Raw genomic sequence first — 19,021 nt, 5'->3', positions numbered from 1 at the left:
TCAACTTACCAGCACTACGAACAGGAATACAACTTTCCCAAAGAGGATCCTTTGTCCGCACCACCCAGGGCATTTGTACTGATTCCAGAGTCCGACCCAAAACAATGCCACCGGAGAAGAGGGAGACTGGAGCGGACTTCTGATCACCACCCACCGCTTCCGAGTATATTACTCGCTAATGTCCGGTCCCTAGATAACAAGGTCGACGAAATCAGGGCAAGGGTTGCTTTCCAGAGAGACATAAGGGATTGTAACATACTCTGTTTCAGGGAAACATGGCTCTCTCGGGATATGTTGTCGGAGTCGGTACAACCACCTGGATTCTCAGTGCATCACGCCGACAGGAATAAACATCTCTCCGGGAAGAAGAATGGCGGGGGTGTATATTTCATGATTAATGACTCATGGTGTAATTGTAACAACATACAGGAATTCAAGTCCTTTTGTTCACCTGACATAGAATTCCTCACAATCAAATGCTGACAGTATTATCTCCGAAGAGAATTCTCTTTGGTTATTGTCACAGCCGTGTATATCCCCCCTTCAAGTCGATACCATGATGGCCCTCAAGGAACTTCACTGGACTTTATGCAAACTGGAAACCATATATCCTGAGGCTGCATTTATTGTAGCTGGGGATATTAACAAATTCTATCAGCATATCGATTGTAGCACTCTCGCTGGAAAAACACTGTACCACGATTACTCTAACTTCCGCAATGCATACACGGCCTTCCTTTCAGCAAATCTGACCACGACTCTATTTTGCTCCTCCCTTCCTATAGGCAGAAACTCAAACAGGAAGAACCTGTGCTAAGGACTACTCAACGCTGGTCTGACCAATCGGAATCCCTGCTTCAAGATTGTTTTGATCATGCGGACTGGGAAATATTCTTGGTAGCCTCAGAGAATAATATCGACGTATACGCTGGTTCAGTGAGCAATTTTATAAGGAAGTGTATAGGAGATGTTGTACCCACTGTGACTAATAAAACCTACCCTAACCAGAAACCGTGGACAGATGGCGACATTTGTGCAAAACTGAAAGCGGGAACCACCTCATTTAACCATGGAAAAGTGACTGTGTAATTGTGTCCTGGACTTCCTGACGGGCCGCCCCCAGGTGGTGAAGGTAGGAAACAACATCTCCACTTCGCTGATCCTCAACACTGGGGCCCCACAAGGGTGCGTGCTCAGCCCCCTCCTGTACTCCCTGTTCACCCATGACTGTGTGGCTATGCACACCTCCAACTCAATGATCAAGTTTGCAGACGACACAACAGCAGTAGGCTTGATTACCTAAAATGACGAGACAGCCTTCAGGGAGGAAGTGAGGGCTCTCGGAGTGTGGTGTTCAGGAAAACAACCTCTCACTCAACGTCAGCAAAACAATGGAGCTGATTGTGGATTTCAGGATACAGCAGAGGGAGCACTCCCTTATCCACATTGAAGGGTCAGCAGTGGAGAAGGTGGAAAGTTCCTCAGTGTACAGATGACCGACAAACTGAAATGGTCCACCCACAAAGACAGTGTGTTGAAGAAGGCATAACAGCACCTCTTCAACCTCAGGAGGCTGAAGAAATTTGGCTTGTCACCTAAAACCCTCACAAACTTTTACAGATGTACAATTGAGAGCATCCTGTCGTGCTGTATAACCTCCTGGTACGGCAACTGCAGCGCCCGCAATTGCAGGGCCATTCAAAAGGTGGTGCGCTCTGCACAACGCATCACCGGGGGCAAACTACCTGCACTCCAGGACACCTACAGCACCCGATGTCACAGGAAGGCCAAAAAGATAATCAAGGACAACAACCACCCGAGCCACTGCCTGTTCACCCCACTACCATCCAGAAGGTGAGGTCAGTACAGGTGCATCAAAGCTGGGACCGAGAAACTGAAAAACAGCTTCTATCTCAAGGCCATCCGACTGTTAAACAGCCACCACTAGTGCAGAAAGGCTGCTGCCTGCATTCAGACTTGAAATCATTGGCCACTTTAATAAATGGAACACTAGTAGCTTTAATAATGTCACTTTAATAATGTTTACATATCTTGCATTACTCATCTCATATGTATACACTCTATTTATACTATCTATTGTATCTTAGCCTATGCCGCTCTGTCATTGCTCATACGTATATTTATATGTATATATTCCTATTCCATTCCTTTACTTACATTTGTGTGTATTAGGTATTTGTTGTGGAATTGTTAGATATTATTTGTTAGATATTGCTGCACTGTCGGAACTAGAAGCACAAGCTTTTCACTCTACTTGCAATAACATCTGCTAACCATGTGTATGTGACCAATAACCTTTGATTTGATTTGATTTACATTGACCACCCCCTTCCCCTTTGGTTAAACACTGCTGCTACTTGCTGTTTATTATCTATGCATAGTCACTTTACAAATGACCTCGACTAATCTGTACCCCCGCATGTTGACTCGGTACCGGTACCCCCCTGTAAATAGCCTCGTTATTGTTATGTAATTTTCTTGTGTTACTTTTTTATTTTATTTATTGACTTTAGTTCATTTTCTAATTATTTTCTTCTCCATTTCTTGAACTGCATTGTTGGTTAAGGGCTTGTAAGTAAGTATTTCACGGTAAGGTCTACACCTGTTGTATTCGGCGCATGTGAGAAATACAATTTGATTTGATTTGTAGATATCAATAATAAGTGATATCCGTGTCACTGCTGTCATCCTTACCTCGCTCAGGTGGAAAAAACTTAAACTTGCGACTTTTTTCAATGCTGATTTGAATGTCATTAAGAAAACAGAGAAGTGTGAAAGGTATTTTTCACAAACATCCTTTCTGAATTTAAAAGTAATCCTTGAAGTAATCATCTAGTTTTTCAAAAGTATCTGTAATCTGATTACAATATTTTTTCTGGTAACGTAACACAGTTACCATTTTTTTTGTAATCCCTCACATGTAACAGATTACATGTTTATTTAACTAGGCAAGTCAGTTAAGAACAAATTATTTTTTACAATGACGGCCTACCCTAGCCAAACCCGGATGACACTGGGTCAATTGTACTCCGCCATGTGGGACGAATCACGACCGGTTGTGATACAGCCCGGGATTGAATCAGGGCCTGTAGTGACGCCTTTAGCACTGCGAGCCACTCAGGTTACTCCCCAACCCTGATTGTCACATACAGTCATGTTCGCAAAACCACTACAGTGAATACTACAGTCATCTCTGCAAATGCACTACAGTAAATATTACATTGAATACTATAGTAAAGTCCACAAAAACACTACAGTGAATACTGGAGTATATACTGTAAATATAGAAATACTAGTATTTAGACCATAGCATACTATAGTATTTTTTTATGTGGGAGGGGCGCTTTCAACAGTTCTATCTGTTACACAAATACACACACGCAAGTGCACACGCGTACACGTACGCACTCGCGCTCGCACACACACACACACACAATTAAACAGAAAGCTATCCTGCCTCCCCTTACTTGGGTTTTAGATGTAGACAGTCAGGGTTAGATAATAGTAAGGTTGTGGTGATGGGTTTTACCTGTGGCTCTGAGGGGACTGAGGAGGAGTAGTGTGGACCAGAGTAGGACCCTCCACCTCCACAGACAAGAACTCCGCTGCTGCATCACTACAGCCTCAACCAGACACCAGGTTCCAGTCCCAGCCCCTAGCACTGTATCTAGAACCAGAACTTCCTTAGCACAGCTCCAAGTTCCAGTCCCAGTCTCTCACACCACCACCCCTCACCTGGAAATAGAGAAAGAGAAGTGTGGTAAAATAAGAGTTATCTTGTTGTTAAACAACCAAACAGTTTTGCCACTGTCACTGAGCAATGCTAAGCTATCTATCACTAGCTAGCTGTCTGTATTGAAATGGGTGTAACTTAAATGAGTGATGCTAGGCTAACTATTGCTAGCTATCTGTGCTGTATTTATTGACATACGCAAGCTGTCATTGAACAATGTTATGATAGCTACAACTAGCTGTCTGTCTGACTTAGTGACCACTGAGCAATGCTTAGCTAACTATGGCTAGCCAGATGTCTGTATTGACATGGCTGTCACTGAAGGATGCTAGGTTAATTATGGCTAGATTGCTGTCTGTTTTGTCATGGTGGTCACCATGACTGAGCAATGCTAGGCTAACTACCTAGCATTCTGTATTGACATTGCTTGGTTGTCTGTGGGCTCGTGGCCTCAGTGTCCCTCACCTTTTCACATTACACTTTATTTAGTGTGGTTACTTTGCTTTACTTTACAAATTAGCATTGGCCAAATTGGGATTCCTGGTCCTGCTTCTCTAACCAAGTTAAGGTCTTTACTAAAGTGTTAATTGATTAAAAACAAAAAACGATGTTTTAAGTGAGAAGTAGGCATTGGTCTTAAGCCGGAAAAAAGAAAGGAAATTCACAAGCACCACAATGCCTACTCCACCCATGCTCTACCAAGGTTTTCCAGCACACAGCCTTGACCGAGTACATGTTGGTCTATTGTACTTCAAACAATAGTGTATGCAGGTCGCTTAGGATTTAAACCTTCTCAAACAGCCTAATTCATATTCTTAATCTAGGTGGTCCCAAAATAATGTGATTTGTACCGCATGCAAGTTAAAGTATTGGATTCTTCACATACCACACTAATCCATCTCCACTACCTTTTCAAGCTTTTTTATTATATGAAAACAAGCCTTGCTTTTATATTTACAAGACCATCAAGCTTGACTTATCGAGCTGTTTGTCTTGTAGTGATGTGGTGCCTGCCTGTATTTCCTAAACCTTTTTATTTAGTCATTAAGAATAACATATATTTTCATCTTATTTGTCATAAGAAACTAACTCCCTGGTATACAGAAAATACCCGAGCCCTGAAACAAGCTTCCAGAAAATTGGAAAGGAAATGGCGCTACACCAAACTGGAAGTCTTCTGACTAGCTTGGAAAGACAGTACCGTGCAGTATCGAAGAGCCCACACTACTGCTCGATCATCCTATTTTTCCAACTTAATTGAGGAAAATAAGAACAATCCAACATTTATTTTTGATACTGTCGCAAAGCTAACTAAAAAGCAGCATTCCCCAAGAGAGGATGGCTTTCACTTCAGCAGTGATAAATTCATGAACTTCTTTGAGGAAAAGATCATGATCATTAAAATGTAACGGACTCCTCTTTAAATCAGCGTATTTCTCCAAAGCTCAGTTGTCCTGAGTATGCACAACACTGCCAGGACCTAGGATCAAGGGAGACACTCAAGTTTTTAATACTATATCTCTTGACACATTGATGAAAATAATCATGGTCTATAAACCTTCAAGCTGCATACAGGACCCTATTCCAACTAAACTACTGAAAGACCTGCTTCCTGTGCTTGGCCCTCCTATGTTAAACACAATAAATGGCTCCCTATCCACCGGATGTGCACCAAACTCACTAAAAGTGGCAGTAATAAAGCCTCTCCTGAAAAACCCAAACCTTGACCCAGAAAATATAAAAAACTATCGGCCTATATCGAATCTCCCATTCCTCTCAAATTGTTTTAGAAAAAGCTGTTGCGCAGCAACCTCACTGCCTTCCTGAAGACAAACAATATACACGAAACACTTCAGTCTGGTTTTAGACCCCATCATAGCACTGAGACTGCACTTGTGAAGGTGGTAAATTACCTTTTAATGGCGTCAGACCAAGGCTTTGCATCTTTCCTCGTCCTCCTAGATCTTAGCGCTGCTTTTGATACCATCGATCACCACATTCTTTTGGAGAAATTGGAAACCCAAATTTGTCTACACGGACAAGCTCTGGCCTGGTTTAGATCTTATCTGACGGAAAGATATCAGTTTGTCTCTGAAGGTGGTTTGTCCTCTGACAAATCAACTGTAAATGTTGGTGTTCCTCAAGGCTCCGTTTTAGGACAACTATTGTTTTCACTATATATTTTACCTCTTGGTGATGTCATTCGGAAACATAATGTTAACTTTCACTGCTATTCGGATGACCCACAGCTGTACATTTGATGAAACATGGTGAAGCCCCAAAATTGCCCTCCCTGGAAGCCTGTGTTTCAGACATAAGGAAGTGGATGGCGGCAAATGTTCTACTTTTAAACTCGGACAAAACAGAGATACTAGTTCTAGGTCCCAAGAAACAAAGAGATCTTCTGTTGAATCTGACAACTAATCTTGATGGTTGTACAGTCATCTCAAATAAAACTGTGAAGGACCTCGGCGTTACTCTGGATCCTGATCTCTTTTTTGACAAACATATCAAGACTCTTTCAAGGACATCTTTTTGCCCTCTATGTAACATTGCAAAAATCAGAAACTTTCTGTCCAAAAGTAATACACAAAAATGTATCCATGCTTTTGTCACTTCTAGATTAGACTACTGCAATGCTCTACTTTCCAGCTACCCAGATGAAGCACTAAATAAACTTCAGTTAGTGCTAAACATGGCTGCTAGAATCTTGACTAGAACCAAAAATGTGATCATATTACTCCAGTGCTAGCCTCTCTACACTGGCTTCCTGTTAAGGCTAGGGCTGATTTCAAAGTTTTACTGCTAAAGCTATAAAGCATTACATGGGCTTGCTCCACCTATCTTCCAGATTTGGTCTTGCCGTACATACCTACACGTACGCTACGGTCACAAGACGAAGGCCTCCATACTCTCCCTAGAATTTCTAAGCAAACAGCTGGAGGCAGGGCTTTCTCCTATAGAGATCCATTTTTATGGAATGGTCTGCCGACTCGGTCTCGACCTTTAAGTCTTTATCTCTTCAGTAGGTCCTATGATTGAGTGTAGTCTGGCCAAGGAGTGTGAAGGTGAACGGAAAGGCACTGGAGCAATGAACCACCCTTGCTGTCTCTGCCTGGCCAGTTCCCCTCTCTCCACTGGGATTCTCTGCCTCAAACCCTATTACGAGGGCTGAGTCACTGGCTTACTGGTGCTCTTCCATGACGTCCCTAGGAGCGGTGCGTCACTTGAGCATTTGAGTCACTGACGTGATCTTCCTGTCCAGGTTGACCCCCCCCCCCCTTGGGTTCGTGCCCTGGGTGAGATCTTCGTGGGCTATACTAGGCCTTGTCTCAGGATGGTAAGTTGGTGGTTTAAGATATCCCTCTAGTGATGTGGAGGCTGTGCTTTGGCAAAGAGGGTGGGGTTATATCCTGCCTGTTTGGCTCTGTCCGGGGGTATCGTCGGATGGGGCCACAGTGTCTCCCGACCCCTCCTGTCTCAGCCTCCAGTATTTATGCTGCAATAGTTTATGTGTCTAGGGGCTAGGGTCAGACTGTTATATCTGGATAATTTCTCATGTCTTATCTGGTGTCCTGTGTGAAGTTAAGTATGCTCTCTCTAATTCTCTCTCTCTCCCTCTTTCTCTCGGGGGACCTGAGCACTAGGGCCATGCCTCAGGACCATCTGGCCTGATGACTCCTTGCTGTCCCCAGTCCACCTGGTTGTGCTGCTGCTCCAACTGTTTCAACTGTTCTGCCAGTGGCTATGGAACCCTGGCCTGTTCACCGGACATGCTACCGTGTCCCAGACCTGCTGTTTTCAACTCTCTAGAGACAGCAGGTGCGGTAGAGATACTCTGAATGATTGGCTATGAAAAGCCAACTGACATTTACTCCTGAGGTGCTGACCTGTTGCACCCTCTACAACCACTGTGAGTATTATTATCTGACCCTGCTGGTGATCTATGAACATTTGAACATCTTGGCCATGTACTGTTATAATCTCCACCCGGCACATCCAGAAGAGGACTGGCCACCCCGCATAGCCTGGTTCCTCTCTAGGTTTCTTCCTAGGTTCTGGCCTTTCTTGGGAGTTTTTCTAGTCACCGTGCTTCTACACCTGCATTGCTTGCTGTTTGGGGTTTTAGGCTGGGTTTCTGTACAGCACTTTGTGACATCAGCTGATGTAAGAAGGCCTTTATAAATAAATTTGATTGATATAATCTTTTTTGGTCAGTAGGTAACCAACATAACACCAGGTGGTGGTATGTTTGACACAGCCCACTCATATGGAGTTGAAGTCGAAGTTTACATCACCTTAGCCAAATATATTTAAACTCAGTTTCACAATTCCTGACATTTAATCCTCTGAAAAATTCCCTGTCTTAGGTCAGTTAGGATCACCACTTTATTTTAAGAATGTGAAATGTCAGAATAATAGTAGGGAGATGTAACGGCTGTCTTCAGAAATGGACCAAGGCGCAGCAGGTATGTGAATACTCATATTTAATTTCAAATAAGGAGTAAAGCATCCACTTAACAAAACAATAACGGTGACAACAGCAACAGTTCTGCAGACTATAAACGCAGTGCAAAAACAACCACCCACAACCCCAAAGAAAAACACACACACCTATATAGGCTTCCAATCAAAGGCAACTCAACACACCTGCCTTCAATTGGAAGTCCCAATCAACAATACAAACATTCCCCATACACAAAACTGCCACGTCCTGACCCCAAAACTAAAACAATAGCTCCATCTGCTGGTCAGGACGTGACAAGAGAATTATTTATTTCGGCTTTTGTTTCTTTCATCACATTCCCAGTGGGTCAGAAGTTTACATACACTCAATTAGTATTTGGTAGCATTGCCTTTAAATTGTTTAACTTAGGTCAAACGTTTCGGGTAGCCTTCCACATGCTTCCCACAGTAAGTTGTGGTGAATTTTGGCTCATTCCTCCTGACAGAGCTGGGGTAACTGAGTCAGGTTTGTAGGCCTCCTTGCTCACACACGCTTTTTCAGTTCTGCCCACATATTTTCTATGGGATTGAGGTCAGCGCTTTGTGATGGCCACTCCAATACCTTGACTTTGTTGTCCTTAAGCCATTTTGCCACAACTTTGGAAGTATGCTTGGGGTCATTGTCCATTTGGAAGACCCATTTGCGACCAAGCTTTAACTTCCTGACTGATGTCTTGAGATGTTGCTTCAAAATATTCACGTAATTTTTCTTCCTCATGATGCCATCTATTTTGTGAAGTGCACCAGTCCCTCCTGCAGCAAAGCACCCCCCACAACATGATGCTGCCACCCCGTGCTTCATGATTGGGATGGTGTTCTTCGGCTTGCAAGCCTCCCCTTTTTCCTCCAAACATAACGATGGTCATTATGGCCAAACAGTTCTATTTTTGTTTCATCAGACCAGAGGACATTTCTCAAAAAAGTACAATCTTTGTCCCCATGTGCAGTTGCAATCCATTGTCTGGCTTTTTTATGGCGGTTTTGGAGCAGTGGCTTCTTCCTTGCTGAGGGGTCTTTCAGGTTATGTCGATATAGGACTCGTTTTACTGTGGATATAGATACTTTTGTGCCTGTTTCCTCCAGCATCTTCACAAGGTCCTTTGATGTTTGTTCTGGGATTGATTTGCACTTTTCACACCAAAGTATGTTCCAAGCTGCTTAAAGGCACAGTCAACTTAGTGTATGTAAACTTCTGACCCACTGGGATTGTGATACAGGGAATTATAAGTGAAGTAATCTGTCTGTTAACAATTGTTGGAAAAATTACTTGTGTCATGCACAAAGTAGATGTCCTAACCGACTTGCCAAAACTATAGTTTATTAAGAAGAAATTTGTGGAGTGGTTGAAAAACGAGTTTTAATGACTCCAACTTAAGTGTATGTTAACTTCCGACTTCAATTGTATACTTTACAGGTCTATAGAGCCTGTCTGCATTTCTGATTTCTGTAACTGTTAACTTACCTGTGTAATGCTGACATAAGCTCAGAAACACTTGTTTTGCAAACATGGTCCTGTTTTTATCAATGATTGTGCTGATCAATTGGCAGTTTATTATCTCTGTCAAGTGAAACACTTGTTTTGCAAACATGGTCCTGTTTTATCAATGATTGTGCTGATCAATTGGCAGTTTATTATCTCTGTCAAGTGAATATGTAGCTTAAAGTTGTATTTATTTTTTCAAAAAAGATGGTGATGCAACAATACATACAGCCTAATGATATACAGTATGTCAAATCAAATCAAATTGTATTTGTCACATGAGCCGAATTCAACAGGTGTTTCACCTTACAGTGAAATGCTTACTTACAAGCCCTTAACCAACAATGCAGTTTTAAGAAAATCCTTGAAAAAAAGTAAAAGATAAGAATAACAAATAATTAAAGAACAGCAGTAAATAACAATAGCGGGGCTATATACGGGGGTACCGGTACAGAGTCAATGTGTCAAAGTGCGCGGGCACGGGTGTTGAGGTAATTGAGGTAATTATGTACATGTAGGCAGAGTTATTAAAGTGGATATGCATAGATAATAATAGAGAGTAGCAGCAGCGTGGGGGGGGGGCAATGCAAATAGTCTGGTTAGCCATTTGATTAGCTGTTTAGGAGTCTTATGGCTTGGGGGTAGAAGCTGTTTAGAAGCCTCTTGGACCTAGACTTGGTGCTCTGGTACCGATTGCCGTGCGGTAGCAGAGAGAACTATTTTTAGGGCCTTCCTCTGACACCGCCTGGTATAGAGGTCCTATAAATATTGGGGCCAATGTGTGACACTGGGATCAAAATATCTAAATGGTTTGAAAGGATTTTCATGCAGTACTTAGAGGAATAAAAGTGAATATACACTATATATACAAAAGTATGTGTACACCCCTTCAAATTAATGGATTCAGATATTTCAGCAACACCTGTTACTGACAGGTGTATAAATTGATCACACATCCATGCAATCCCCATAGACAAACATTGGCAGTATAATGGCCTTACTGAAGAGCTCAGTGACTTTTAACATGGCACTGTCATTGAATGCCACCTTTCCAATAAGTCAGTTTGTCAAATTTCTGCCCTGCTAGAGCTGCCCCAGTCAACTATAAGTGCTGGTATTGTGAAGTGAAACGTCTAGGAGCAACAACGGCTCAGCCATGAAGTGGTAGGCCCCACAAGCTCACAGAACGTGACCGAGCTAGTGCTGAAGCGCATAGCTCGTAAAAATTGTCTGTCCTAGGTTCCAGCACTCACTAGCGAGTTCCAAACTGCCTCTGGAAGGAACATCAGCACAATAACTGTTTGTCGGGAGCTTCATGAAATGGGTTTCCATGGCCGAGCAGCCACACACAAGCCTTACATGCTGACCACACTGCCCGTGTTGCGTGTGCAAGCATTGCAAAATAAATGTATACATACATGTTATTCAATCATTGCACTCACACTGCTCGTGCGCTTCAGCGACCGTCTGCACGGCCAGGCGCTAAAATAGAAATCGGTTCTATTTGTGACACTCAACGCGTTGCAAGTCCAACCTCTCCCATCTCCTCATTGGTTTTTAGGAGCATATACCCACGTGGGTGATTGAAAGATGAACTGATGTCCACACTCCAGTCAGTTGTAGTAATGCAGAGTAAAGTTGGTTGCCAACCGCCATATAAAGTCCAAAGAAGTAAAAAAAAGAAGCCTGAGGAAGGAGGAGAGATGACTAGAAAGGAATTCGGTTTACCGTTTTATCTGTGGATTAATTGTGGGAGTAGAGGACCTTGTGCATTTCAGATAAAATAACAACCCAATGTTTATATCCCAGGACAAATTAGCTAGCAACAGCAAGCTAGCTAGCTAAATTGTCATAAATGTTTAAGGCTTTTCGACCTGTCCCCAAATTAATATAATTGGTTCAGAGTTTGTTTTGATATTTCAACCTGCGTGTCCTGATCGTGTCTGGTGTGGGGGTACAGGATCAACATGCGCGCGTTGGCGCACGCCGGCAAGTGGTTTGATCAACATGTAAGATCACCATGAGCAATGCCAAGTGTAGGCTGGAGTGGAGTAAAGCTGCAGCCATTGGATTCTGGAGCAGTGGAAACACGTTCTCTGGAGTGATGAATCACACTTCACTATCTGGCAGTCCAACGGACTAATCTGGGTTTGGCAAATGCCAGGAGAAAGCTACCTGTAAAGTTTGGGGGAGGAGGAATAATGGTCTGGGGCTGGTTTTCATGGTTCGGGCTAGGCCCCTTAGTTCCAGTGAAGGGAAATAATAATGCTACAGCATACAATGACATTCTAGACGATTCTGTGCTTCCAACTTTGTGGCAACAGTTTGGGGAAGGCCCTTTCATGTTTCAGCATGGCAATTCCCCCATGCACAAAGCGAGATCCATACAGAAATGGTTTGAAGAGATCGGTGTCGAAGAACTTGACTGGCCTGCACAGAGCTCTGACCTCAACCCCATCGAACACCTTTGGGATGAATTGGAACCCCGACTGCAAGCCAGGCTTAATTGCCCAAAATCAGTGTCCGACCTCACTTATGCTCTTGTGGTTGAATTGAAACAAGTCCCTGCAGCAATGTTCCAACATCTAGTGGAAAGCCTTTCCAGAAGAGTGGAGACTGTTATAGCAGCAAAGGGGGGTCCAACTCAATATTAATGCCAATGATTTTGGAGTGAGATGTTCGACGAGCAGGTGTTCACATACCAAAACCAGGTTTCTTTTTTAATGTAGGGATTTGTATGGAAAGCCAAGTTGAAGCCAACATTAGATGTTGTTTCCCTCATAATAACCACATGTGGTTTTACTGCAACAGAGTAGCGCAACAACCTTCAATTGAAGCAGCAGGAAACAAACTAAAGTGGCCACATCTCTCACAAAAACTGATAAAAAATGAAATAACAGATAATTATAAGAGAGCAGGAGAACCTATAAATTGGTTACAATAATTACAATAACTTTTCAAGCACCAAATTGAGGAAATGTCTGATTTTCAAGGTAGGCCTATTTCGGTACTTGCATTTCTGAGCTCCAAGTTCAAGTAGGCTACTTCAAGCCCCTTGTATTTTTTTAAAATAGCATGGAAAACATAATAGATTTGTCATGTTATTTCATTACCAGACCATATTGTGAATAAGCTATGTAATTTGTTGTCATTATATCCAGAATAATTAATTAATAGGAATAGCGTTGTGTGTTGGGCTATCCTATCCTGCACACACTAGACTCTATGTCCAATCGGAGGCACAAAAAACATACAGTATGAAAACGTGAACTCATTACCTTTCTCTGTTAAATCTAACAACACCCTGTCGTAAATCAAGCAGATAAAAACAGATAATCAACATCAATTGGGAGATATTAGATCCCATGTAGATCCAGGCACAACTGTCTTCACCAGCATAACTCGCAAACACCTTTTTTCCAGCACTTTGGCTGTCGTTGCATCGGATGCTGTCACAACAGCTGTTTGTCACTTGACAGTTATTTGAAAATTCCTTCCTGGATCAGATGATGTGTGAAAATATCATGGCATACCTAACCAGCTGGACACCAAATGTGCATCCAACAAGTATTTTGCATAGTTACTGAAGAATCATGTTAATGACAGTATCGATTTAGGTTTTAAGTCTTAAGGTAAGGTGACTCTTTCAGTTAGAAGCAATGCATAAACTATTTTGGATTTTTGTGCCGATGAAAATGGTTTTCACCCTGTAACATAAGGAGACAGGAAATGGTATGTAGGTAGTTACACTGCATTTCTGAGATCTTTATTAAAAAAATGTCCGACAGCTAGATCCACGATTCTTGCAGGGTTCATGTTCAATGTCTAATTTAACTGATTAATGCTTAATATATTATATAATGACAATTTACATTGCCATAAATGCAAGGACAGAAAAGTAATGTTTTATGTCTCACATCAAGCCACCAACCATGATAGAGGGCTAAACATAGTTTTTAAATCATCCCATGAATTTGATTGAATATAGCTATGATCCCCCTTATATCTTAATGTAATGACATGAAAAAAATTGGCAGATTATTATCAATGACTTATCAACTGCTGTAACAAGTTGTTCAGTGTAGGAATCCTCACTGGTACCCTAGTTTATAGAAACCCATTAGCAGCGTGGCAGGTTACCAAAGTTTGATGTTGACTATGAACTTTACTTAGCTAGCTGGCTGTGCTTTGTGGAAGAATATGGGAGATATTATCAACATTGAGTTGTACTGGTGCATTGCAATCTGTCCATACAACTAATGTTACAGCATTGATGGCTTATTGGCTAATGTTAGTTGGCTAGCTAACTGGCAATAGCAGCCAAGGACATTCGCTATCTTATTTGTGCTTATTTGTTTATGCTCTGATTATACACAAGTGTCAAGGCAGGCCAACAGTTTACACAGATGACTTCAGCCATGTGAAAAACCTTCCAAAGCTAAATATAGCTAGCTTCCTTTGCTTGTAGCTTGCCTCTCATCAGACTGGTGTTAGCTAGCTCCTAGCGCTGTTGCTGCGCAACCTGTGTTTTGGTCCGGCTTTAGAACTGAGATTCGGCTGAAAAGATGTTATCATTGCCAGAAATGCTACAGAAAGGTAGCACGTGTGAGAGCGATAAATTATACATTTAATCAAAACTGTTGCCCCTACAAACTTATTCAGTCCAAAAGGTGGCACGTCTAATGGTCACTTTATGAATACTGTAGTCTTGTTCTTATCCGACTCCTAGATATTGAGCTAGGTCGGGGCAATAAATGTTTATTTTCCAAATGCTAATGACCCTGTTAAAAATATGGTATGTGGTTCTCGGTAATGGCTCATGGTGAGAGGCGGGGAGTGTGTTGTGTACCTCCAATCAAGTTGATTTGCGCATTTTCATCGACATTGGTGTCATATCAGCTTAGATATGATAGGGAGATTGGAATGTAACATTGAGCTTCCCACAATAATGTTTAGTTGGAGATCAGCGCTACATCACTACAGAAGTCTGATCTGACATGGCTTTACTGTGATTATTGGGTCAGGACCTTAACACACAGTGCACACACACAAACACACCCTTACAAAAAAACATGTAAAATCTGCAGTCTAATGTTATTCTCCTCACATATGAAAAGATGGTGTTAACATGTTGCAGTAACAATGTTTCCACCGGTGGAATTTGACTGACGACATCTAAAAAAAAAAAAATGCGGGACAAGGGATTGATTTAGAGGGACATTCGCAAAACAGTGGATAGAATACAAATGTTGGGGTCAGGTTAATGGATTGTGTTCAAATGGAGACCTAGTTCTGCTGTATGAAGGTCACTGCTTGTTGAAGGGGAAATCCTTAGTTGCTAAATCCATTTTTGGACTAAATATGTGGCTATTGATTCTTGAAGAATATAACGTATAAATGCTTAGTTCTACTGTCGTGTCCGTCAGAACCCAAAATATAAGGTTTTACTCCAAAGTTTGTAAACAAAGTAAATGTAAACAACCACTGTGAAGCCTAAAAACATGGTTAAAACTATCATTTTGATATCATGGATGGTCAGTCCTTGCATCCATAGCAGAGTCTATGGATTTGAAAGTGGTTGCATTTCTCCAGACCCAACCCTCAACTTTTTACTAAAACTGAGGCATTGAAAACACGAATGTTTCAATGAAGGATTGCCGCTTTAAACACCTTTAATAGGCCTAGAGTAATAGTGTTATTATATGGTACAATCCTCTATCAGTGAGTTACTTTCGTGCAATTAAATTCAAGCAAAAGTCAAGAACAAAATTGTAGTATTGCAAACAGAAATAATGATATTGAAAGCAAAACATAAACCCAAAAGTATTGACAGCAAAAACAATATTGCAAGGAAATCATTTTGAAATATGATAACAAATTAATTGTACATGGATGCAAAAAACATTATCTGGGGAACATTATAAGGGAGCAGGAGAACCTATAAAATGGTTACAATAATTACAATCACTTTTCAAGCACCCAATTGAGGAAACGTCTGGTTTTCAAGGTAGGCCTACTTCGGTACTTGAATTTCTGAGCTCCAAATTCAAGTAGGCCACTTCAAGCTCCTTGTATTGTTTAAAATTGCTGGTTTAACATGGAAAACATCATGTATTTGTCATGTTATTTCATTACCAGATCATATTGTCAAGAAGCCCAGTAGGCTATTCTTTTATGATAACATGATTAAATACATCTCCCTCTTTCATGCAATTTTTATGCCTTTTTATCAGTTGCAAGTTTTGGCACATTCCAGCAGCATAGCACCCTGCATCCTAATACCAGTTTGCCTCTGAAGGTAAGCAGGGCCAGTCCTGGTTAGTCCCTGGATGGGAGACCAGATGTAGTTGGAAGTGGTGTCAAATAAATGTGTAAAAAAAAATACTGCTCAAAAAATAAAGGGAACACTTAAACAACACAATATAACTCCAAGTCAATCACACTTCTGTGAAATCAAACTGTCCACTTAGGAAGCAACACTGATTGACAATACATTTCACATGCTGTTGTGCAAATGGAATAGACAACAGATGGAAATTATAGGCAATTAGCAAGACACCCCCAATAAAGGAGTGGTTCTGCAGGTGGTGACCACAGACCACTTCTCAGTTCCTATGCTTCTTCCTGGCTGATGTTTTGGTCACTTTGAATGCTGGCGGTGCTTTCACTCTAGTGGTAGCATGAGACGGAGTCTACAACCCACACAAGTGGCTCAGGTAGTGCAGCTCATCCAGGAAGGCACATCAATGCGAGCTGTGGCAAGAAGGTTTGCTGTGTCTGTCAGTGTAGTGTCCAGAGCATGGAGGCGCTACCAGGAGACAGGCCAGTACATCAGGAGACGTGGAGGAGGCCGTAGGAGGGCAACAACCCAGCAGCAGGACCACTACCTCTGCCTTTGTGCAAGGAGGAGCAGGAGGAGCACTGCCAGAGCCCTGCAAAATGACCTCCAGCAGGCCACAAATGTGCATGTGTCTGCTCAAACGGTCAGAAACAGACTCCATGAGGGTGGTATGAGGGCCTGACGTCCACAGGTGGGGGTTGTGCTTACAGCCCAACACCATGCAGGACGTTTGGCATTTGCCAGAGAACACCAAGATTGGCAAATTCGCCACTGGCGCCCTGTGCTCTTCACAGATGAAAGCAGGTTCACACTGAGCACATGTGACAGACGTGACAGAGTCTGGAGACGCCGTGGAGAACGTTCTGCTGCCTGCAATATCCTCCAGCATGACCGGTTTGGTGGTGGGTCAGTCATGGTGTGGGGTGGCATTTCTTTGGAGGGCCGCACAGCCCTCCATGTGCTCGCCAGAGGTAGCCTGACTGCCATTAGGTACCGAGATGAGATCCTCAGACCCCTTGTGAAACCATATGCTGGTGCGGTTGGCCCTGGGTTCCTCCTAATGCAAGACAATGCTAGACCTCATGTGGCTGGAGTGTGTCAGCAGTTCCTGCAAGAGGAAGGCATTGATGCTATGGACTGGCCCGCCCGTTCCCCAGACCTGAATCCAATTGAGCATATCTGGGACATCATGTCTCGCTCCATCCACCAACGCCACGTTGCACCACAGACTGTCCAGGTGTTGGCGGATGCTTTAGTCCAGGTCTGGGAGGAGATCCCTCAGGAGACCATCCGCCACCTCATCAGGAGCATGCCCAGGCGTTGTAGGGGAGGTCATACAGGCACGTGGAGGCCACACACACTACTGAGCCTCATTTTGACTTGTTTTAAGGACATTACATCAAAGTTGGATCAGCCTGTAGTGTGGTTTTCCACTTTAATTTTGAGTGTGACTCCAAATCCAGACCTCCATGGGTTGATAAATTGGATTTCCATTGATTATTTTTGTGTGATTTTGTTGTCAGCACATTCAACTATGTAAACAAAAAAAGTATTTAATAAGATTATTTCATTCATTCAGATCTAGGATGTGTTATTTTAGTGTTCCCTTTATTTTTTTGAGCAGTGTATTTGTATTTTTTCACTTTTTTTCATGTATTTTTGTAAGGGCACACACACGCAGTTTCACTCTTCCATTCACTCTCTCTCACACACAGTTGACGCATTTGAAGGCTTCTCTTTAGTAATTCCTTTAAATCCTCTGTAAGTGGGTTTCTCCTCAGCGTTCCCTGTCTGACAGACCACCTCACCCATAACCTCCCCTGTCACCCTCCTCTCCCACCTCACCCCTAATCTCCCCCACCTCAGCCCTCCCTGAACCCCTCCCTTGCTTGACCCTGAGACAGACAACCGCCGCTCACCCTTCATCAAACCCTCCTCTAACCCACTCTTCCTCTAATCCTGTTTTTTGGCTCTGATTCCAACAAACCTCCTTCCACGTGGCCTAATTCTGGTGCCTATCAGGGTTAGGGAACACTCCATTCCAAATCAACAAACGGGAAACAAAAATGCCAACAAATAAATCATCTATGTGTAAATTTGAAATCACAGTGACATGACAGTTCCATTGCATTCCATTCAGATCATTAGTATCTCTTAATAGGGGCCCATTATTTAGTCTACTTGCCCTCTGAGAACCTAGAAACACAGTCAGCAAAACACTAACAACGTACCAGCAATACCACCCCACTACCCAACTACATGCACACACACACACACACACACACACACACACACACACACACACACACACACACACACACACACACACACACACACACACACACACACACACACACACACACACACATGCACTCAAACATGCTGTCTGTCACCCATCTGCTCAAATATTATCCTGCACACAAGAGCCTCTAAAGTAAACACACACACAAACACAGACACACACACACACCACCTTTACCTGTGTTAACTGACCTGTAGGTGTGAGATCCTCAGTGGGTTCTGTTCTTAATGCCTAGAGAACACAACATACCTGCTGGACCGCAGGAACACACACAGCCTTCCACGCAGACCCAGGGAGTGTGTGTGTCCTCACAGCAATAAACACAAACTAAGAAACATAAGCGCAGATACACAAGCAGACACCACCAAACGTACAGAAAGAAACAGGGACGCAAACACACTCACACAGGCAGCAGCACTTGAACACAAAAATCACACACATACACACACAAACGCACACACTAGACAGCAGCTTAAGAAGCGTTTCCTGAGGATAGCTTTCGGCTCAGAGGCTAAACCCTGTGGGCGGGATTTATGGCCAATCAGAGTACTAAGAGAGCACTAGCCAATCGAGGTGCCTAGAAAGAACGTACTAAGACAGCATGGAGGTTAGAGACAGGGGTCAAAACTCACCTGACTA

The 19,021-nt window shown here is 42.7% G+C and overlaps 1 protein-coding gene across 5 annotated transcripts in view; it reads right to left on the bottom strand.

Annotated features, from left to right (window-relative positions):
• LOC106561242 (cadherin-related family member 5) overlaps positions 1-19,021 on the bottom strand; it is a 41,350-nt gene that overhangs the window by 22,148 nt on the left and 181 nt on the right. For 4 of the 5 annotated variants that reach the window (XM_045688252.1, XM_045688255.1, XM_045688254.1 and 1 more), the window contains exons 1-2: positions 18,574-18,844; positions 3,551-3,756 (exon numbers count right to left, since the gene is read on the bottom strand). In XM_045688252.1, coding sequence (XP_045544208.1) covers positions 3,551-3,635 — 85 coding nt within the window. In that variant the 5' untranslated portion in view covers positions 3,636-3,756; positions 18,574-18,844. Of the gene's footprint in view, positions 1-3,550; positions 3,757-18,573; positions 18,845-19,014 lie in introns of those variants that run through there. The other variant, XM_045688253.1, reaches the window with a different exon arrangement.

This window comes from Salmo salar, chromosome ssa10, assembly GCF_905237065.1.
Source record: "Salmo salar chromosome ssa10, Ssal_v3.1, whole genome shotgun sequence".
Classification (NCBI taxonomy): Eukaryota; Metazoa; Chordata; class Actinopteri; order Salmoniformes; family Salmonidae; genus Salmo; species Salmo salar.
Note: the sequence above shows the minus strand (reverse complement) of the source record. Positions and strands in the feature narration are given on the sequence as shown.